Source organism: Epinephelus fuscoguttatus, linkage group LG5, assembly GCF_011397635.1.
Source record: "Epinephelus fuscoguttatus linkage group LG5, E.fuscoguttatus.final_Chr_v1".
NCBI classification, from domain to species: domain Eukaryota; kingdom Metazoa; phylum Chordata; class Actinopteri; order Perciformes; family Serranidae; genus Epinephelus; species Epinephelus fuscoguttatus.
In genome coordinates, this window is record NC_064756.1 from 17,636,907 (window position 1) to 17,659,325 (window position 22,419).

General features: G+C 40.9%; 1 protein-coding gene across 3 annotated transcripts in view; it reads right to left on the reverse strand.

The window, feature by feature from the left end:
• The window catches only part of pdgfd (platelet derived growth factor d), an 81,718-nt gene that overhangs the window by 28,183 nt on the left and 31,116 nt on the right, over positions 1-22,419 (reverse strand). For 2 of the 3 annotated variants that reach the window (XM_049575652.1, XM_049575654.1), the window contains exons 2-3: positions 11,292-11,502; positions 9,405-9,582 (exon numbers count right to left, since the gene is read on the reverse strand). In XM_049575652.1, coding sequence (XP_049431609.1) covers positions 9,405-9,582; positions 11,292-11,502 — 389 coding nt within the window. The remainder of the gene's footprint in view (positions 1-9,404; positions 9,583-11,291; positions 11,503-22,419) is intronic. The other variant, XM_049575653.1, reaches the window with a different exon arrangement.

The window sequence follows — 22,419 nt, forward strand, 5'->3', positions numbered from 1 at the left end:
AATATAATTTTATTTTGACACATTTTGAAGTACATGTTGGCAGTATTTGGCTGTAGACAAGGCGCAATAAGGCTCAAGAAAGCGTAGAGCTTTTTTCCCAGGTAGGATCCCCTAGACTTCCCTATAAGGTTCTGGGCTCAGCCCCCAATGTTCTCAGTCCCAAGAAACGCCCCTGCATTTTAGCTTTCATAAAGACGGCACTGACCAGATAGAAATCAAATGTAAACACTGTGGGAAAAAGACTTTAGCAACCAAAGGTAATACTACCAATCTGTTTCAGCACTTGAAGCACAATCATGTTACTGAATATGAACAGTGCATGGCTCAGACAAAAGAAAGAGACTAACAATTGCCCAGTGACAAGTGCCTCCACAAAGCAAGTCTTGATTAGACAAGCATTTACACAGGCTACACAGTATGAAAAAGATTCAAGAAATACTTCATCCATGTGTGTTTCCTTCAATTAATATAAAATCAGATATTAGATGTGCCCTCTTTCATTAGAAAAAATATCCTGGCTTTAATAGGTAATCATATTTACTGTACAAACCTTTTCAGTGAACTATGAGGGCAAAAAAATAAAAAGAAAGTATTCATTCATTAATTATAATTGAGGTAAAGTGTTCAATTAATTGTGATACTCATTTGAGGTCGTATCGCCCAGCCCTTAAATGCACGTCTAAATCAGGTCCTCTGTCACACGAGCCTGTAGTTGGTCTGCTTTGCTTTCACACCATTGATGAACCTCAGTAGAATGTAAACTTCATGTATCAAAGTTCAAGACATACTCTGCAGGATTTTTCTTAAAAACAATGCATAGGCTCAAACAGAAGCAATCTCTAAGGGGGAATATCTGTGTCACTGTGGAGCCTATGTTGTAACCTATGCCTTAGCCTGACGTGCCCAGAAATGTAACTACACGTTGCGGTGACATAGACCTCCTGTCTATTCTTGTAAGCTGAAACCATTTCCCGAAGCTTTTGCATACTTAGATTTCACAGATACGAAACAATACATTGTGAAGACAATAAAGCCTCCACAAATTAGCATTTTAAGTCCTGTGTGTGATTTATCCTGGCTTCATATGAGCAGAGGAAATCTCCGCTCTTTGCTAGGCTAATTTATAAAATGTGAAATGCCATAGGTTTGTGCTAATAATGTTAGCATGTTGTATTTGTTTGGAAAACCTTTTTAGTATAAGACAGTTGTTTTGTCTGTGAACCTTGTGAGTTGTTATGGAGCCAAATTGTGTAACATTACTTTTGTTAAATGTTGCTGTTGTCCCTGGTTTCATATGAGAAGAGGAAAAGTTTGTTAGCTGCTAGGCTAATTTATACAATGTAAAATGCCATAGGCTTGTGCTAAAAACATTAGCATGTTGTAGTTGTGGGGAAAATGTGTGCAGATAAAGACAAGTGTTTGTCTGTGAATGCTGCAAGCTATAGTGAGGCTGATTTGTGTTCTTGTGTTTGAAATTGTTGCTATTAAGCCATGTTTAATGTGTGTTTTGAATCAACTAAACTTTACAGCACCTTACAGAAACCTCCGCCGCCGACTAGTGTTTTAGAGGTGTAACTGCAGAGTGACACAGACACACCACCGCACATGTATAAATGCTCACAACGGTGTAGGCTTTGTGCGTAGGCTATGCCAAAGGGTCTGCCCCACAAGTAGGCCTATGAATCCCTCTTAAGTCATCACCTTTGACCCACTGGAAACGTGTGGTGATGTATTTATCTGCAGTGACTCTGCCCTCTGTTTGTATTTTCTTATTTTCTGTGCTAGGGACGCTTGAGGGTGTGTGCCCCCACAGCACTCAGGTGAGGTCGGGGCTTTGTAAAAAGGTAGCGCCCAGGTGCCAGACCATAAGCAGCAGATGTTCGAGAGACATAGCACAAAATAAACACACATTTCGCGGGGCGTTGGTGGCTTAGTGGTAGAGCAGGCGCCCCATGTACAAGGCTGTTGCCGCAACGGCCCAGGTTTGAATCCAGCCTGTGGCCCTTTGCTGCATGTCTCTCCCTCTCTCTCCCCCTTTCACACTTCACTATCCTATCAATTAAAGGCAAAAAATGCACATAAAAATATCTTTAAAAAAATAAAAAATAAACACACATTTCGCAAGGAGTGAATCTGGGGTTGGCTTTCACTTTCACTTTTGTTGGCGAGTGTGTTATATAACCAACAACACTGCAAAGTATACCTTAAAGCCTTTAAAATATGGAGCGGGGATCTTTTTCAGAGGCTGTTTGTCAAGTTGCTAAAAGAAGCTCATGTTGTAGGTGAATTGTTTTTTAATATACCTGAGTATGATTTATGAAGCAATATTTGTTATCGAAGCTAAAAGTAATATTTCAGGCACCATCGCCATATTCACCAGCAGTGAGGGAACAAATTCATATTTACAGTTGCAGTCTAGTGGAGGGGACACCAGGGAGCTACCCTTTTCAACCTCCATTTTGTACAGTCGGACAGTGGAGCGTCTGAGGATTAAGTGTGTGGTAGATGGTGAGGAAGGCGAGAGCTTTTCCCTGTCGTCTTTTACTCCGCATGACCAGTTGTCTGGCTTCCAGCTAGAGGAGGTTCGAGTCAGTAGATAAATCACACCGGACACACCTATGCTGTCTCATCTGTGTCTAAGTCTAAGGTCATTTTCAGGTTGAAGCCAGATAAATACTCCTTCTCATGTAGTTTACTGTGAAACATCTGGTCTTAATTTGCAGTACATTTATGTAAATATATCAGGGTCATTAAATTTGTGGATCTTCAGTGTAATTCCAGCAGCAGCAATAGAGGTTTGCTTGGTGTTCACAAACCCACAGCTGGGTACTTAAGAGGATTTTGAGACTGTGACAGTGAAATTAGCGCCACCGAGAGCATCTCAAATAGAAATTTAAACGGCATCAAACACACATTAATAAAGAGGAATAATTGAGCAAATAATGATAGAGCATGATACTTGAAAGTGTTTGGTTTGGTGTTGTTTATCTCACACACACAAGGACACATGAAGGAGTTGTTGGTTTCATTTTGTGTCACATTCCACGGAATATCCACTCTGTATGAGAAACGCACATGTTGGATGACTCAGAATGGGATTCTGGGAACTAACTTGTCTCATATTTCCATCAGTAGTCTTTTCCCACTGCGCCTGGCATGGCAGCTCTCAGGAATACCCACCCAAAATACATTACTGTTACTCGTATGATCTCAGACAGTAAAATCAATACTGGCAACAAAGAAACACAAGTAAAAAATCTATAAGGCTCTGGAGTCTTACAAAGATAAACTCAGAGTTACTTCTGCTCACAATGTATATAATGATTTCTGCACTTATAGATTGTTCCTTTCAGCCTTTCTAAGCAAATAGCTCCGACTATGTTTATCTTATGCAATCAAAAGCACTCATCACTTCATGTACGTCTGCACTGCAGATGATGAAGCACATCAGCTGAAAAGAAGATATAAAAAAGGGTCAAGGAATAGTGATTTTGGAAGGAAGTAATGACACGAATTATGAGCAAGGCCTCTGTTTGACTGGACTGTATTCTTATATCAGACATAGATCACAAATCTGATTGCAATCTGTCCTGGTTTTCACAGGCCACGTGCAGATCTGTGTGAGCTCAGCCCATTTGCAAAATAAAATGACACTGTACGATTCTGTCTGAAAATCCCAGATATTTTACATCTGTACATTTTATATATGTGACGTTGCTCAGATTAGATGTATATGAGCTGAGTTTCTCACCAGAAGGAGTGGGGGATGATGCACGGTATGACACATAGGTGAGACAGCTGAGAAGCAGCACACAGCAGCAGACTTCTGTTGGAGACCAACAAAAGTAGGTGTTTTCGGGGACATGTCGTGCCATGTTTGTGGCAATAAAACTGGGTATTTTAAACCCAAACACAATGTTTTTCTAATACTAATCAAGTGGTTTTTGTGCTTAAACCAAACCACATGGGTGCCATGCCGTTGTTCCAACAGTGCAAATTCTGTAGCCCTATTAGTCCAAAAAAATGTCCCATTGGACCAAAGGCTCATTTCTCCGACAGCCTGTTATCCCCAAAACAAACACCCATTGCTCCAAAGTCCCATTTCTCCAAAAATACACACTCTTTGCAGTTAGTTTAAGTTTCCCAGCAGTGTTTGAGCAACCGATCTGGGGAGTTATTCAACGACCCAACCCTGCTTTTCCAGCAACTTTTGTGCCCCAGAACGTTAGTGTTTTAGTTAAAATGTGGTCTTTTTCCTGACCATAACCAAGTGTTTTTATGTTCTGCTTAAACCCAACCACACAATTACAACAGCAGTGTGAAAGTGTGACAAGTGTGAAACACTTGTAAATGGACTGCACTTACATAGCGCCTTTCTAGTCATCTGACCACTCAAATCACTTTTTTTTTTTTTTTTTACACTACGAGTCACATTCACACACACATTCATACACTGGTGGCCGAGGCTCGCACACCGATGGAGCAGCCATCAGGAGCAATTTGGGTTCAGTATCTTGCTCAAGGATACTTCGACATGCAGACTGGAGGAGCTGGGGATTGAACCATTGATCTTCTGATTAGTGGATGACCTGCTCTAACTCCTGAGCTGACCTATTACCTGTTTTATATAAACGTACAATGCCAATATTTCATTTGCTGATTGGTATTTGATTTTAGGAATAACAGATTGTTGGAAAAATGGGCTTTCAGTCCAATGGGACATTTTTCGGATCAACAGGGCTTTGGAATTTTCTGGCCAATGGGACAATAGTCAGTCCCCACCACATGTTTACCACAGTGTTGTCAGAACACAAAATTGAAATGTAAAGAACAATGGCGGTTTTAGGGGGCCAGATATAAAATGCCTCCGGTAAATGAACGTCACTCTGTAGCGCAATGGCTGGAGTGCCTACTGAGAATTCTTTTTCACACGTAAAAAGCACAAAGATGAAAGAAGAAATCTAGGCATATTCTGCCATCATAACTTGGCCATTGAAACTGGCCTGGAACCACCACTGGTAAAGAAATGTAAACTTGTACATATCTACGACATATGAAATGTGTATGTAACATATCTGTGGTTTGCAGAAACATACGACGCCAACATCTATTCTGGCTATAGGGATGGTAAACTTCACTGCAGCAAAGAGAGCAGTGTGAAGCTGATTGGTTTTGGTTAAAAATAAGGAAAATGACAACTAAACTGGAACCTCAGCAGCTGAGTTGCAGTAACAGGTCAGGTTGTCACCTACTGTAACAACTGTGGGCAATACAATCATGGATAACTTGCACTGATGGACTACAGACGGGACATATGTTCGTCTTCGCAGCTCTCACTGACGCCACTCCCTTGCTTACTCATTCACAGATCATCCACTGGCTGAACTGATCAGGCTTCAGAAAAACACCATCACAGCTTCTTATTCCTTCTGTATCACTGTATGTGCTGAAATTGTTGGAGATGCTTTTTCTGAAGTTTAATGAGACAGAGATCAGACAGCTTTCCAATCCCTCCAAGATGCCTGAAGTGGTTGAGCCTGAAGAGAAGGAGAACCAACACTGCGGTGGGACGATGCTCCTCTAATTAACAAGCAGCCACAAAAGGTCATAAACAGCAGCAATACATGTCATTCCTCCTACATGTCACAGTTCACACTCTCCTTTTAGCCTCAAAGGACAGATTTTTCTCTGGCGATCATTGTGACACACATGATAAGGAGTCAGTAATGTGTCTTCTTGGGTATTAGACAACCAAGCCCCACTTAGATTTGAAACACGGCGAGGGTTTAGCTGTCAAACTGTACTTTGTTTTGGTCTTTATTCCCTCTCTTCTCCCTGCATGCTTCCATCTGACTCCACTCTGCCTTTTCTCTCTCACACACTGATGCTGTTTTGCTTTCCCTCATGGTTTTTACCTTATCTAGTCAACCTCAGTCCACTCCATAGCTCACTACCTCACAAATGCCTCTCTCTCAGTCTGCCTCTCTCCGTTCAGGTTGTTTTAGTCATTAGCTGACATGCTGATACCATCTCAGACACCTGTTCTCTCCTTCCAATGCTGCTTCTCCTCATTCTCTCTCTGCCTCTCTCGTCCTCCTTTCCTCTCGCTGCCTCCTCTCCTCCTCCCTCTTATCTGTTCGACAGGTCTGGAGAGAACAAATTAGACCTGCTAAATTAAGCCACACACACAGCTCCAGTCTAGCTAAAGGGAAGCTGTGTGTGCGTGTGTGTGAGATGGAAAGATATAAACGCACACTCAAACACGGGAGCTCTTTGAAAAATGGGTAAAATGGATCAAATGAGATAAACCTCAGGAGTTGGATTCTGTTTTTAAAGTACAGAGGTGTGATTATTTGACCAGAGGAGGAATAACAAAGGGTGAGCAGGGAGGGAAGACACAGAGAGAAGCAATGAGAATCTGAGAGAGGGAGAGAGATAAGGGAGTTATATTTTGGGGTACTTTTACTTTGTAGTCATTATGTTGGGTTGAACTTGGTGAAGTTTCTTTCTTGTATTTTCAGCTGAGGTCGTGAAGAGCACATCTGGCTCAAACATGTAGTTCATGGCTGTGTGTATTGATCCACGGCTAAAAATAGTCCCCAACAAATTAGGGCTGTTCAACTTGGGGTAAAATGCTGCAGCCGCTAGACACTGTCGCTTTTTTACCCAACTGTCCAATCACAGTGGAGGAGGGATGGGACGAAAAACCCACCACAAAGACCAACCAACTCTGTCTGACTCCCAACTCATCAAATGCCCATGCTTGGGGCGACCTCTAGCTCACCTGGCAGAGTGTTGTGCTGAGTCATCTGCAGCGGCCCAGGTTAAATTCTGACCTGCGGCTCTCTGCTGCCTGTCATCCCCCCTAAGCCTTCCTGCGTCTCCTGTAGCTGTCTTATCAATAAAGACAAAAATGGCCGAGGCTATCAGATGCTGACGCATTGAAGCATCCTTTAGCGACGGTATGAGACGCATCGGGCGGCGGCAATTTTTGATTCCCTGAGCAACTATCATGGTATAAAGAGTGAGAAAGTCTGCGTAGGGTGGATACAAAGTCGTTAAAACCGTTATCTTAATAACGATGTAGTGCACTAGTATGTGTAGCATATTATGATAGTGATGTTATGTGACATTATATGACGTTAGTAACAAATGTACTTATTTTAAGCCAGACTTTGATTTTTTTTTTTTTCCTAAACCTAACCTCGTACTTTTGTTGCCTAAACCTAAGGAAGCAAACTTAACCTTTGGAAAGAGCCTGTATGCATTTAACAAGCAGAACTGTACATATCCTACTGCAGCTTGACTTGGCAGACTTGTTTTTTGCTCTAAAACTTGCCATTTTGCAGGCTTATGACCCCCAAAGAGTGGAATGTGATAATAAAGCAGCCAGAAGAAGTACAGTAAACAGGTGTTAGACATATGTGTGGATTTTAAATGTATTTATACTAACACATCCCCGAGGAGCTCCCGCAAACCATGTCCTACATCATCCATGCTGTGGAAGTCCAGAAACTGTACATTTCCAAAGTTTATTTTGAAAAGACAGTAAATTGACACCCCGTCCTGAGAACCCAAAACTGATGCTGGAATGGTAGCTAGAGTGTCACAGTATGTCGTATAGGGCCACCGACCAAGCGTTGGTATTTGACAAGTTGGTAGTGAGTATGTCTTGGACCAACTGTCACATCCTACATGTACAAATGCTGAACAACAACAATAGAGGAGAATTAATACTGAACCTACACGGATTGGCAGGGCTGTACTCCCTGCGCGCCATAACCTTCATTTTAGGGATAATCCATATCATAGCAACCAGATGCAACCAAGTGTGTCAGTTGAAAAACACCTTAAAAGCCTCATTGCCCTTCTGTGTTTTGCATTTCAGAATTTATTTATTTAATTTGTTTTAAAACTGTCATTTTCTCATTTGTAAAGCAACAGCTTCCCTCATTACTGCCAAACAATGGTGCTTATTTAGTCGTTACAGCACTAAAATCTGAGTACATGACGTAATTTGCAAAATATCAACAACAAAATGGCGCTCATACTGCATATCACACTGTTGAGCCACCCTTAATCACTGCAAGGGCAAGTCCTGTACCTTAACCTTAAAGGGATATTCATATTAGCTTTTATACTCTTATCAACATGGGAGTGGATATATTATGTGCTTTATGCAAATGTACGTTTATTACTATTGCAACGGTCAACTCAACTTTTTTTAAGCAGCTCAATGTACTTTGGTGGTAACTCACATTGACAATAAATGCAAATAACTTTGGTCTTGTCTTGAGAATCATCTGGCAGGGCTTTAAAGCTGGACTTGCCATTCAAAAGATGCCTTTCTCTATCCATGTTAAAATATAAAATTATTCCATATATATGCACCTTTTGTTTATGTCATAAGTAGAAACCAATGAGCTTTGGACTGAGTGCTAAGGCCGGAGTAGGAAACTTAGACAGTTTTGACTAATAATAATAAAAAAGACAGTCGTATGTTTCAAGTAAAAACAGTGTTTCTTAGATTTTTGGTTCATGAAAAGAGGTTTTGCTGGTGTATGTAGGGTTTTTAGTACAAATTGTAATGAGAGCCAAGGTAACTATTATCACAGGGACTTAATGTCAGAGTGACTGTATAAAACTGAAGCATAGTCTGCAAATACAGTATCTCCCTCTCTCCCTGTCTTGCCCTTTACTCCATCTGTGCTTATACCACTTTTTTCCTCCGTTTTTCCCTCAGATAATAAGCGATGCCACTAGTTCAGCCCTGTCTCTGATGCTCTGTCTCTTCCCCTCTCCTCTGCACTCATAAAAGGGGAAGCCAGGGAACATCTTTAAATGCTTCTCCGTTTCTCCGCCGCTCTTTCTCTCCTCCCTTTCCTGCTGATTATAGGGCGGGAGAACATCCTCAAATCAGAGTCCCCCTCTTTCTTCTTTCCTCTCCCTGACAGAATGACAAAGCTAATCTCCTTATCCGTTCATTTGACAGCCTTTAAGAGAACACTTTCTCATCCTCACCCCCCTGCCCTCTTCCCCCTATCCCTCCATCTCTCCTCTATTGTCGAGTGGACGTGTGAGAAAAGAACAGCTGGCTAATACATGTTGGCATTTTCCCGACAGTGTTACCCTCTCTCACTTCCTCCTTCCTCTCCCATCTACATATCTCCCCCTATCATCCCATCTCTCTTTTTTATTGTGGAAGTAAAGGAGTGAAAGAAGCATTTTACCTGGAGCATCGCAGTGGTACTCGGGCTGAACCCGATGTGACAAAAAAAAAATAATAAAAACTTTAAGCTGTGTCCCAAATAGCAGCTCATGATTCATCGTCAGCTGTGTGTGTGTGTGTGTGTGTGTGTGTGTTGTAGTGTGTGTGTTTGTCTGGGTGAAAGTGTATGTCTCACCAGCAGTGAGTAGTAGACTTTGAATCCTGGCTTTGCAACAAAGTAATCGTCAGACTTGAAGGTGACTCTGAGCAGGTTGGTTTTGGAGTTGAGACTAGGCGGTGCCTTCTGCCCACACCAGCGACCCCAAATTATAGTGCTGGTCTCGGATTGGTCCTCCACTTCCACAAAGTCATACCTGGAGTGAGATAGAGAGATGGAGATGGAGAGGTAGATGAATGTGTGGGAGGGAGGAGGGAAAGATGGAGGATGAAACCTGCATGTCAAGAAAATAGAAAAAATGAGACTTTGAAACTGAAAATAAAACATGAATGTGTCCTCACAAATGGAGGAGAGGACACTCAGGAAGGCAGTAAGATAAAAAATGTGGGTCTTATTTTTGTAGTTTTCATCCATTTTGGTAAAAACATTTCACTCAAAATCTCACTGTGATTACTAACACCTGGAAATTCAATGACTAAATGGCTTTTTTTTTTTTTTTTTTTTTTAAAAAGTGAAATAGTCACAAACAACTTTGACCTTCCAGACGTTTTCTTTCAGTTTTATGCCTAAATTTGGGGAAGTATGCTAAGACACTTTCTCGCTGAAGGTCAAATAAGAATATGGGTGGGCTTTTGCCAAAGGTGTGGGACACACCAACTAAACTAGGGCTGCAGACGCTCACCATCGGCATAACACTGACCAACTGGTGACAGTTGGCCTGGTCTGTCAGGGCCCTTAATCAGTGAGCTTCTGAGGTGCTGGTGGGATGATTTTGTTACCTGTGGAAGGCCCCAGGCTAGCTGTTTCTGGAGTGGTACCGATCTTCTCATCAAACACAAGGCAAGAAAGCAAATAAGCCTATTTTTAAAAATGTTTTCAGATCTCAGTATCCACTTTGCTCAGCACAATGTTCTCATAACCAAAAGAAACTATAGCCTGCACTACAAATTTAAGACTTAATTTATAATTTAATGATTTTCCTTCTTCCTTTCGTGCACATTGATCTCCTCCTGACACTTCCTAGTTAGGTAGTTTAGGTTGACTTAAGGGTTTAAGTTTATTCAGCACTAATAATCAAATTAGTGATGGGACAATTATACCATATATTCTGAAATCACAAGCCTGCAGAACAACGGGGAAAAGTTATTGGGTAACTTTCCAGCAGTCAATGCTCCCGTCAATTAGTGAGTCGATCTATCAAACACACACACAGCCAATGTGACAAACAAGATTTACAAAACCGGGCGCAGCTACTTCCTCCCTCCTCCCACCTTTCCAAATCTCTCCTCCCTCCTCTCCTCCCCCTCCTGCTCCCCATTGTCTTTTCAGCAAAGTGCTTACAAAGACGGCTGAGTTGCATATGGGGATTAAAAAAGTCTATTTTCTCCCCTCAACCCTCAAGGACAAACTTCTTATACTTCTTGCCAAGAAAGCAAACTTCAACTATCCATCTCGTTTGCAGTGATTCCACCCCCTACACTTTTTTATATGCTTTTCTATCACATCCTTTCAATCACATCTTATTGTTGGTGTGCTAATGTGCATGCATTAACAAATCACGGTCACACATTTTACTGTTGCTGTTGAACGTCCTTTCAACTGGAGACTTCTGCTCCATAAACTTTTCCTCTCCTCTTTGTCACTCCAAATGGTCCTCTCCATCACTGCTTCACTCACACTCTGGTTCTTTAATCACTGTTACTATCATCTGACTTTTCTCCTTTACAGCTGCTTGTGATTTATCAATACCTCCTCTCATTTGTGCTCTGCACCTCTGCTCCTCTTTTGTCCATTCAACTATTGTCCCTCTCTCCTTTTCTACTCCACTCCAATCCTCTCCTCTGAATACCATCACTCCTCTCTCCATCTGTTTATTTCTCCATCTTTTCGAATCTCATGTTTTACCTGCACACTCCATTCTCAGCCTCCTCCAGACCGAAGTGTCCGTCAAACTCCAGGTGAATGCGGCTCCCTGGTGGCGACAGCAGTTTCCATGACAACAGCAGATTGCGGGGGTAAGCGTTGGGGTAGCGTGGGCTGTGGATGGCTCCACCCACGGGCGTGACTGTGATGTTTTCCTCCTTGCGGTACAAGTCTGTGGTGAGGCGATTGCTGTCTGTTAGTGGTTACAACTAATCAGTTAGTTAGTCCAGTTGTAATTAAACACACAAGCAAAGCAGCTTGTTCACAGACACATATACGCACAAAATGCAAATCTACATGCAAACACACCAACTAGACTTTAGTGGAGGAGACATAAGGAAGCACAAGAAAATACACAGACGAACGATACAAATTCAAATGTGACATTTCAATCCTGTGATAACACGACCTCAGCAAATGTACTTTGGCTCTCATAAAGCGTTCAGCTTAATGTACACAGACATACCTCAACAAAATAGTTCAACAGTATTGGAAATGCGCTGATTCACTCTCCTGCCAAGTATTAAATTAGTGGATAATAAAACTCTCGGTCCCTTCAATGAGGACTTGAGGCCTTTGCACACTGAGTCTGTTTTTTCTTCTGCAATTGTCTCATGTATAAAATAAATACGACCTCATGTTGTAGTCCGAAACTTTCGTCCATCATTAAAATTTTCGGAACAGGTTTAATTGTCTACGTTTTTCACATCCGTCAGAGCCTTTGGAGTCGTTTGACTAAGAACAGGTGAAGAAAATGTGGCGACGAGATGCTGCAACGAAAAGACAGAGAATGATTCATAACTCAGATAGCTACTTTCAACAGGTCAGATAGTAACACTCAGGTGGATGATGATGAAGAGGAGGAGGATGTGGACCATAAAGAATAAAAGACCACAGAATGTGGAGGACAGAGAGGGAGGATAGCTCCCCCCTTCATGTAGCTGCAGTGCCAAGTTTAAGAGAGACAAAGGAAAGGAAAGGAAATGTGTCTTTTCATTTTGTCTTTAAGTATTAAAGTATTAAAAAACATATCTGAAAGAAAAAATAGTCTAAGTGTGCAAAATCCTTTACATACAGTATAGCCAGGTATGACTAGCCTGGCTTTCCACCTAAAACTGCAGTTTTTCCTTTTTTATGCTATGTTTTTTGTATGGATTAGAAAACAAGACATAATGTATTGGAGTGTATTGATTAATAGAGAGCTTTAGAGGCAGATTTCTTTCAGACAGAGCCAGGCTAATGCTGCGTACACATGTAATCAGACAGACGTCAGACAGCAGATGGATAAGCAGCAGGAACGTAAAATAACACATGTATGATGATATGTTGAGATGGTGATTTTATTATCTTAATAAAATATATTACGATAATTTCATGTTTATCATTTTACATAGTTTTTCTAGTAGTGTCCAGTAATTGTCCAGATTTTGATGCCCACATTTTCCTCTTGTGTGAGGAAGCTACGCAAGATCTGGTTGTAAATTCCATCGCAGAGGACAGCAAAAATTAAAATATTTCAACTTTGAATGACAATGCTGTCTACCGTTACCTTGTCAGTATTCTCTACTAGCCTCACCTGCTCTTATCCATTAAAATGATACCCAATTTTCCATCTCCCTGATTCCATGTGAACGCAGCATAATTGTATCCCCTGATTCCAGTCTTTATACTGAGCTAAGCTGGATTTTGCTGGTGGCTTTGTATTTACAGAAAGATCTAAGAGCAGTATCAATCTTCTCATCTAACTCTTGGAACTTAAGTGAATAAGTGTATTTCCCAAAGTGATGATCTGTTCCTTTGAACGTGTCCTTTTGTGGTTTGCAGAGTTTGTTTTATTAGATAACTGAGAGAGAATAACTCGGATCACCTCTATCATGATTTTATGGCGTGAGAATCCAGTTTTAAACAATGCTTGATTGTGGATCTGCTGAACATTGTGTTTTAATGGTGTTTAGGGATATGACTGTGTAGTCTGACCTTCTCACACCCATTAGATTTTGGTATTTTTTACATGTGCAAGTGGAAAACTTGGCCTGACGTGGTTCTGGAGAAAATGTCAAAGGGTCAACAAAGACATTTAGATTCCCTCTTTCACGCTCATAAATATCGACAGTGAATTTGAAAGGAGAGCTCGTCACAGTCCAACATGGAAATCAGGGATTCACCAAAACCATTACAAGCAATTCTCTCGTCACCAAGAACAATCACATCCTGTTTTATAGCTGCTCTTGAGGCCATGGGATGGACAAACTATCGCGGTAAATTATATACTTGTCAACACAGAGAATAAATTGTGTGTGGCATGTACTGTGCATAGAACTGAGCTCATAAACATTGTTATGCTGATAAGTGTTTTTAAATAACAGTGTCTGTCTTTACTGTGAAGTTCCTCGCACTGCTGTGCCAAAACAGCAAAAACACTGTGCTTACCTGTCCCTGTGCTTTGTCTACTTTACAAGCTCACCACAAACCCATGCACACACACACAACACACACACGCTCTTATAAAAAGAGATAATTCTTACCTACCTACCTAACATATATCCAAAAAGAAAATGTAAAAATATATTTTGTAACTGTTACCATGGGCTCTGCTTATGAGCTTCATTGCTTTACTTGCGATAAATTATAAACAATGTTATTTAAAGTTGTGTTTTTAGTACAATAATTGCTCATCAGTACTAATGAACATCATAATTATACCCACTGAATGTCTAATCAGCTCAATAACAAGTCAAATTTAAAAAAATGTACAACAAACTTATTAATTTCTCTCATCATTCTATTGCTGACTTTCTAAAAATCTAAAAAAAAATCCCTGCACACACGCGCACACACACACACACACACACACAGTCGAAGGTCAGGCTGTGTGCTGAAGTAGGCTGACAGGGCTGTATTTTCTGAGCGGTGTGTGGTTTTTGCGAGAGAGCTGAATGCATAATCAAGCCACCGCAGCCTGCACCCCTGGGAGATGATGATGAAGCTTTGGCCCTTTCCTCCACCTCTTCACTGCAAACTTCCCTTAATTCCTCCTCCTGTCCTATCCCATCTTTTCCTCTCTCTCCTCATCTTTGCTTCAGTCAGTGATTCTGTCTCATCAGTCTTTCTTCAGAAGTCACACCTTCTGCTAATTCTGGCTCAGCAATTAACACTGCTCCGAAGTGTGCGCGTGTGTGTGCGTGTGCGGCAGTCATGAGCTTGTGTAAGTGTGTGTGCCCGTGTGTGTGTGTGCATGTGTGTTTGAGCACAGTTTGTTTCTAAAGGAATTCTTCCACTCTGCTGATCAGAGGCCTGGCTGTACAGATCCATTCAGTCATAAAAGTGCTTATGTGTCAGGAACTTTCACCCAGTAAGGACACTAGGAAGGAGAGCTCTAGGGCTGCCTCCTAATCGTCGACCGAATGTTAGTCAACCAGGAAGGATATTAGTCGACAACATTTCATTAATAACTTAATGGCAGAAAAAAAAGAGAAAAAACAAGCGTGGAACACTATTTAGAGCTGCCCCTCCTCAAAAGAAATCGAAACCTATATGACTGGACCATGTGGGAATTTAATTTGAAAGGACAGACACAGGAACCAATCACAGCCGACATATCTTTTCCTTCTTCCGTAAATATTCAGTCTGATAAATACGGAAAAGTTGATCATGTTGGTGCAGGGCTACCCCGAGCTTTACATCTGTCCTATGGACGATAGGCCTACGCACTTATAAACAGCACCTGGAAGAAGATCGGCTCTGCACTCAGAATTTCAGGTAAATAGGATATATGATTCTTGTTAAGGTTGCTTAACCTCGCATTTTCCAGGCGGTAAAGTCGCGGCATGTGTATGGTCCCTAATTTTAGTGTTAACAATGTTACTGATACTATCCTTCTCAGACCTTGAACTCAAACCATTGTGTTGCCCCGCCCAAAATATATAATTTAACAATTAAATTAATATCGTAAACACGCAATGACTAGTCGACTAATGGCCCTAAATGACAACTATTGGTTGACTAGGAAAATTCTTATTGGGGGCAGCTCTAGAGAGCTCACAGTGGCAGTTTAAGTGTTCATTAGGACATTTTTTTTATAGATATTTTTTGGGACATTTAAGCCTTGAATGGATAGGAAAGACAAGCATAAAAGGGGAAGAGAGAGGGAGTGACATGCAGCAAAGGGCCACAGGCTGGAGTCGAACCCAGGCCGCTGCGGCAACAACCTTGTACATGCGGCGCCTGCGCTACCACTAAGCCACCAGCGCCCCAGGTGGCATTTTTTTTTACACGTGTATGTGACCATTGTCATTTCTTCGTACATGAAATGGGTATTTTTATAGTTTGAAGTGTGTGTTTTTGTGCACATAAAGGAAAATGCACAGCAAACTTTTGAAAGCATTTATAAAATGCACTTTTATTCTAAGATCCACAAACATCTCTTAGATCTCAGGTTAACTGTGTCACCTTATTATCACTCCACAGACATGGATCTGATGTGACTGTCTCCATTTTTTCTCGATCTTTCCTTATTTCTGTGAAAAAATAATGCCCACAGGCAGCCACTAAATCCACATCACATCTTATATTTATACAAGTGAGTGTGTGAACTATAGATCAGCTACAACAATAGTTCAAGCCATCGAGTTTCACCGTGGACATATTGTAGGCTTTGGTGGGTTGAAACTCTGCGCCTAACACAGACCTATAGGTGGAGATACTACAAGCAGTAGTCGTTGGCAGTGTTGTCCCCAAGGAAATACCATGAGCCTCTGTCAGGTAAACAGGAGTAGCTAGTGCAACATCAGTCAAGACATGGCTGTTTTCAACTTTCTCCAGGCCAGGGTGACAGGAAGCCTGTGCAAGATGAGTAAGCTTAATTTAAATTGTAAGAAAAACTTACCCATGTCACTCTTGTGTGTGAATTTGGCTGAGTGTCACAATCATTTATCTGGCTTTGTTTCTTATGAACTCTTTTGCCCTCTGATCCACAATACTGCAGCCTGTTTTCAACTATCCTGAGAGGGTAAGTTAGTGAGCTAATGAGTTTCTTTCTATTGACTTAAAGGTCATATGATATCATCTTGCTTGCAAAGCTTACACGATATTTAGAGTGGTATTACTATTGTTGTAGAAGAAGAATATTATCAGAGGGCAGCAGAGGGCCTGCAGGGTTAGACATTGTTTCAACACACTATCTGGATTCAAACTCAAGTGTTTCAGCATTCAATCAGCCAAAGAGCACTTGACGAAGATAAAGAGCTCTTCATAGCTTCTTACATGACTGCTGTTGTATAGCTGATCCTGACCTCTGACCTACCTGAGCTGGAGGCAGGCTAAAAGAGAATTTCAACTCTCTGTAACTAGCTTTCTAATATTCATGAGTTTCACCGTTTCCAGACGCTGCTCTTGTATTGTTAAGCTATACAGTGATAAGTGCAGCAAAGCAACAAAAGCTATGTTTGTTTGTCTTGTTCGTACATTTGTCACATGTGTTGTGTTTCCATCCTCCAGTGAACTTGTGGACGGCAGCACCAGCTTAGCAGCTAAACTCCAATCATCCTGCTCGTCAGATTTTATGTGGTTTGATCTCTGTTTTTCCATGTTCTGCCTATTATTTTGTTTTGTCCTAGACAATAAAAACTTTATCAGTCCAGCTGGGAAAGAGACACATCCAGCATCTTTTGCATTTGTTTGTCCTGGGGAAGTTTTCTGGTAATGTAGGTTGAATATTTCCAAAATGCTTTGGCGTTAATTGCTGATTAGTTAAACATACTGTCGGCAGGCTCGTCATTTTCTGCACATTTTCTAAAGAACAGTTTAACTTACTTAAAAATGTGTCCATCCATTAACACAGGTGTGAGTGTGTGTGTGAGTGTGTTAGAGAGAGATAGAGGAGAGTGTGATAGAGACAGAACGCATTAAGTAGAATTAAGACACTAAAATTAGAAAATATGTAAATTTCCTCAAGGAGCAACCAGCTCTTCTTGATGGAGTTTCTCAGTCACACCATTGACCTTACTATAAATCATGCAGCAGTCGTGTCAATGACACCATTGCAAATTCATGCAAATGATACGATGAGGAGAGAAGAGGTTTCTATTACAGATCCAGTCCATAGAATTGACAGTGCTGGAAAGTGGCAGCTACATTTCGTCTGCCCGCTTTGCAAATGAGGGTACGGTTTTGAGTTAAAGGCTGAGATGGAATCGGGGCTGAGTAAAATCCTGAAGCCAACAGATAGGCTGGGGGCAGAGTGGGATATGCTGTGTGGTTTGTAAATACTAGAACATTTACACGTTTCTGTTTTTCCTTTAACTCTTTACTACTCTGCATTGGACTTGAAGTGAAACAGTGACTATACCAGTGTTTGAGGGTGCAGAAATCATTTACTTTCTTTACGTAGTCCCCCATTGTTAGCACAATACAGCAGAGGAGTTGTGCTTAAAGGTGCAGTGTGTGGTATTTCAGATCATCTAATGGGAGAAATGGTTTATAATATATGTGACTATGTTTTCATTAGTTCATAATCACTTGAAATTAAGAATTGTAGTGTTTTCGATACATAAGAATGACCCGTTTACAATGGAAATCCTCTTCCACAGAGTCCGCCATGTTGTTCAACAGTAGTCCAGAACAGACAAAATAAACACTGGCTCTAGTTAGGGCCATTAGCGTTTTGCACCGGGCGCTTTAGTTCTACTATACACTTGGCACACAGGAGAAGTTTCAATTCTGCAGCCTCACCACTAGATGCCACTAAATCCTGCACACTGGACCTTTAACATACGAGCCGGTACATCACAGTTATGGCTAAACAGTGGAATGTACCTAACTGTTCACATCAGTCACCACAGTGTGGAGTTGAGGACCAGAGTGAAGGCAGAAAAACCCTTAAACAACCAGTGAGGATGTCTGCAGGCCTTGTGTGCATCGCCAAGGAAGATAAGATGTTTTTGCTATTGACTGTAGACTTCAGACAATCACAGACTGAAAGGAATTTAAAACTTCAATCAATAGCCCGGGCTATTATTTGCTTAAATCAATGACATCCAATGACAGGCCTATATTTGGGACAGGCCCTTAATTCCTTAAACACCAAACTGTTGCTCAGCAAAGAACGTGTAATACAGTCAAATTGTTAATTGAAACCAGTGAATATTACTCGTATAAAAATTAGGCTACAGATAATATATCAATTATAAATCTTTCATTTGATCTCTCTCTAAGAGAGAGCACATCAGAGACAGAGACAGCTACAGCACTCAAGGAATACGGCAGCCGGGATACCGACACAACCCCACTTTATCCTGTTTAAAACAATACTCACAACTTGGGATTGATTTTTATGAAAAACTCTTGTGATTCTGTTGATGTGAGGACCCTTACAGACTGAAGGAGTATGAATAACTTAAAGGGTAATCGAGGAATGGATATATAATTTGAGATAGCTAACAACCTGATTTTATACATCCGAAGAACCCACACCGGGCTAGTTAGAGTGACTGGGTGTTTAATTTGGACTAGGCTTTTAATATATATAATAAGTTTTACGGCAGAGGTGTCAAACTCACAGCCTGTGGGCCAAAACTGTCCCGCCAAAGGGTCCAATCCGGCCCACTCAATGACTAGGCTAAGAAATGCAATGTTTTTGGATGAAGTGAAACAGTGAGTAGCTGCTTCATGTAAAATGCTGCCTCAGGGGCTTTTCCATCCTGACCAGAATATAGTTCTCTGAAAAAACACTAAATACTTATAGATATTGAACATTGTGCAAAAAAATGTCAACCAGCAGCTTCAGTACCAAAGAATCTGTATCAGAGTTCTAGCCTTAAACAATATTGGCGGAACCCTATAGCTAAAAAATATACATGTGTGGATAAATGCAGACATAACGACTAAGAAGAAGACTGGCTGAATGTGGAAAAACAGACATATGAACATTTAAAGAATGTTCTTGTACTTTTTTCCATGAAAAGAAAGGGAAAAATTGAGGTGTTGTTATTTTAGAGGTCAATATGCAATGGTTTCATTGGTCCGGCCCTTTTGAGATCAAGTTGAGCTGGATGTGGCCCATCAACTAAAATGAGTTTGACACACCTGTTTCAGGGTATTGTAGTAACTTTATTTACATTGATTTTAAAGGTGCTGTATGTAAGAATGTGGCCAAAATGGTTACTGCACTCAAAATCAAAATACTGCTGCAAGTCGTGTCCGCAGATTCGAGGTTGCTGGACAGCGGCACGCTGGAGACTGATTTGTTTGCCCATGGGCGGCTGCCGTGGCAGGGCCGTGCTGCCGCGTCCTTGATCTTTGGTTTTCCAGCGGACCGTTCGAGCAAGTCCGGCTCCTCTGCTGCTAACGCTGCTGCCGGGATACAGCTGAGGAGGAGCCGGCTGCTAATGTTATGTACCGGGACACTGCTAATGCTGCTTGCCGTGCTGCTGTAGCTTAGTCGTAACTGTAACTGATGCTGAGACTCTACTGACTGCGTGACTGGTAGACGGCGGTGGGTGGCGCAACAGGCCAAAACACAAATTCAAAACATAAACATGATTTGCGGACCGTAAAATATTTTTTTAAATGCGAATATTCTGGCTGTACTATTGTTGTCGGTGAGATCGGTATGTTACATGAACATTATTCCTTAGTCTGTGTGACACATAAAAAGAGGATTTTACGACTATTTGCTTTAGATTTCTTACATATAGCTCCTTTAATGTATCCAGTTTATTTTATTTTATTTTATTAAAATTTGGGGACTCTGAAAAGGGCTATGAATGCTACAATTGTTTACTTGATGTGGGCGTGAACACCATCAAATCAGCAAAGTCAGCTCTTCAACCTCACAGCCAGTGTTATAGCCAATCCAATTTACTACAGTACAGGGCCAAAAAAACAAAAAGAAGAAAAGAATGTGTCACTGTCCAAACTATATTATTGCAGGGTAGGCACTGGATGAATGAAATACATGAAATTATGAGATGCTGTCATTACTGGGTTTATCCATGCATGTAAAGACATGTTCTTCCAGTAAATTGCCTCCAAATATGGAACCAAATAAAGTTTAATTTGTCTCTGTTACGTGCCCACTCTCTACTTCTCTCTTCATCTTTCTTCATGACTACTCACATTGTCAGTTAAACACACATTATAAACATTGAATTAATTAGTATTTCCTAATATAGGAAATGCACAAAAACACTTAGTTCTCATGACATCAAATCGTAGATTACTTGAGGCATGTTTCAAAGCTAATTGGTCTTTTATTTCGATTATTAGGGTTTGTATTAAAGAGCTGTAACTATGATAGCATTTGTTTGGATAAAAAACGCTGGTGCATGTAAATTTTTACAGGAGTGGGATGTCGCATCTGCTCGAGCGAGTGGTAATAGTCGGAAATCCCAGGAGAAGGGGGTGAACCATTGAATTACCAGTCTCTGCAACTAACTAACTTGGTCTGCAACTAATTTTAGTCTCCATTTTTTAATCAGTTTTTCTGTGGCTGTATTCATGGCTTTCTTTTATGAGCCTTTGCGACAAACATCACAACACTTATTTAATGCTTTACACTGAAGCCATAAAAGTCAAGAAACAGGCTCATGAAAATCATGTCTGTTCTAAACCAGTCACATTACATTTATCTCTTCTGAAGTTGACAGAAAGTTTAAGTTCTGCAATCTCCAGAAATAAGATGATGTCAGAAGCACTGATTATATCAGTGACAGTCTGACTCACACCCCTACATTTAAACACATGCACGCAAAGTCTCACACTGGCAATTAAGCTTTCAGACCCCTGATTTTACACTTAAGTAACTGTGACAATGATGCTGTGTGACTCTGTCTATTTAAATGTGTTTGTGGGTGTAAAAGTTCTCAGAAAAAAAAAAAAAAAATCTTGATTGTATGTGTGTATTTGCATGGATGCGCGTCTGCCAGGATGTATGTGGGTAAATTCTCACAAATGAAACTTGGCTCTCCCACCTCCTGTGCCAGGGTGTGATGTTCTTCATGGCTCTGAGATCTATTTCTGATCCAAGTGCCAATCACACTCTAATCACCAAGCAACCAGCGTGCATCAGAGACCAAAAAACATGTCTCAGTGGAGAAATTACTGAAGTCACAAGAAAAGAACTGACGATGCAGATGAGATATTAAGCTTGAGATTTTTCTCCTAATTAAAAGTGCCAAAGGTGAGCAAACACTTGCCTAATATTAAACTTCACCTCTTTTCAATCCAACTCTCTATTCTGTGCAAACCAAACTATTTTTCTTGAGTGACAGTTCGCAATGATACATTCTCACTCAGAGACACACTCCCACAGGACATTACCTATAACAAGGCAACCCCATTTCCTACATCTGCCATCCCATCTAACATATCCTGTCTGACTTTCATCTGCTCAAAATGAATTCTCATAAGCCCCGACACTAGCTAACAGGACACACATAATAAATTCACTCTCAGCTGTGAAGAACTCCCCAGAGACATGCGATGTTGCTGTTCTCGTTCTTGGTGGCATTCCGAGTTTCTGTCTAAAAAATAGGTGTTTAACTATCATGAGTTGGAATTTGATGTTCTTTGAGATTATGCAATTATTCTAAAAGTAACGCCATCAGTTGTATACAATCCGAACTATTTCAACTTGCATCACTGTTAAAGAATAAGTTTAACATTTTGGGAAACACTTTAATTTGCTTTCTGGCATAGAGTTAGACAAGATGATTGGTACCACTCTCTCATATCTGTCCTTTCAATCCCAAGGCCAAAATGCATGGGGAACAGACGCAACACTTTTAAGACCAGCCGTATCCTCTAGAGACCTGAACTTCTGTTTGGTATGCATTTTTAATTTTTCCCAGCAATTTGGGATCAGTAGGATCTGACAAGTATTGAAAAACTAAACATTGTCAACAATAATAAAGTCCCAATGTCCTCAAATGAGATGACAATAAAGTCCCAATGTCTTTAGACGAGTACTTCCTAATTAACGGTGTCTTAGCTTGTTACTGTTGCTAAAATTGGTCAAATTTGTTGCCATGTCAAACTACAATCAGACCACATTCTTAATCATACATGCACAGGTTTCAACCATAACGTTTGTCCCGTTTTGTCATGGGATCAG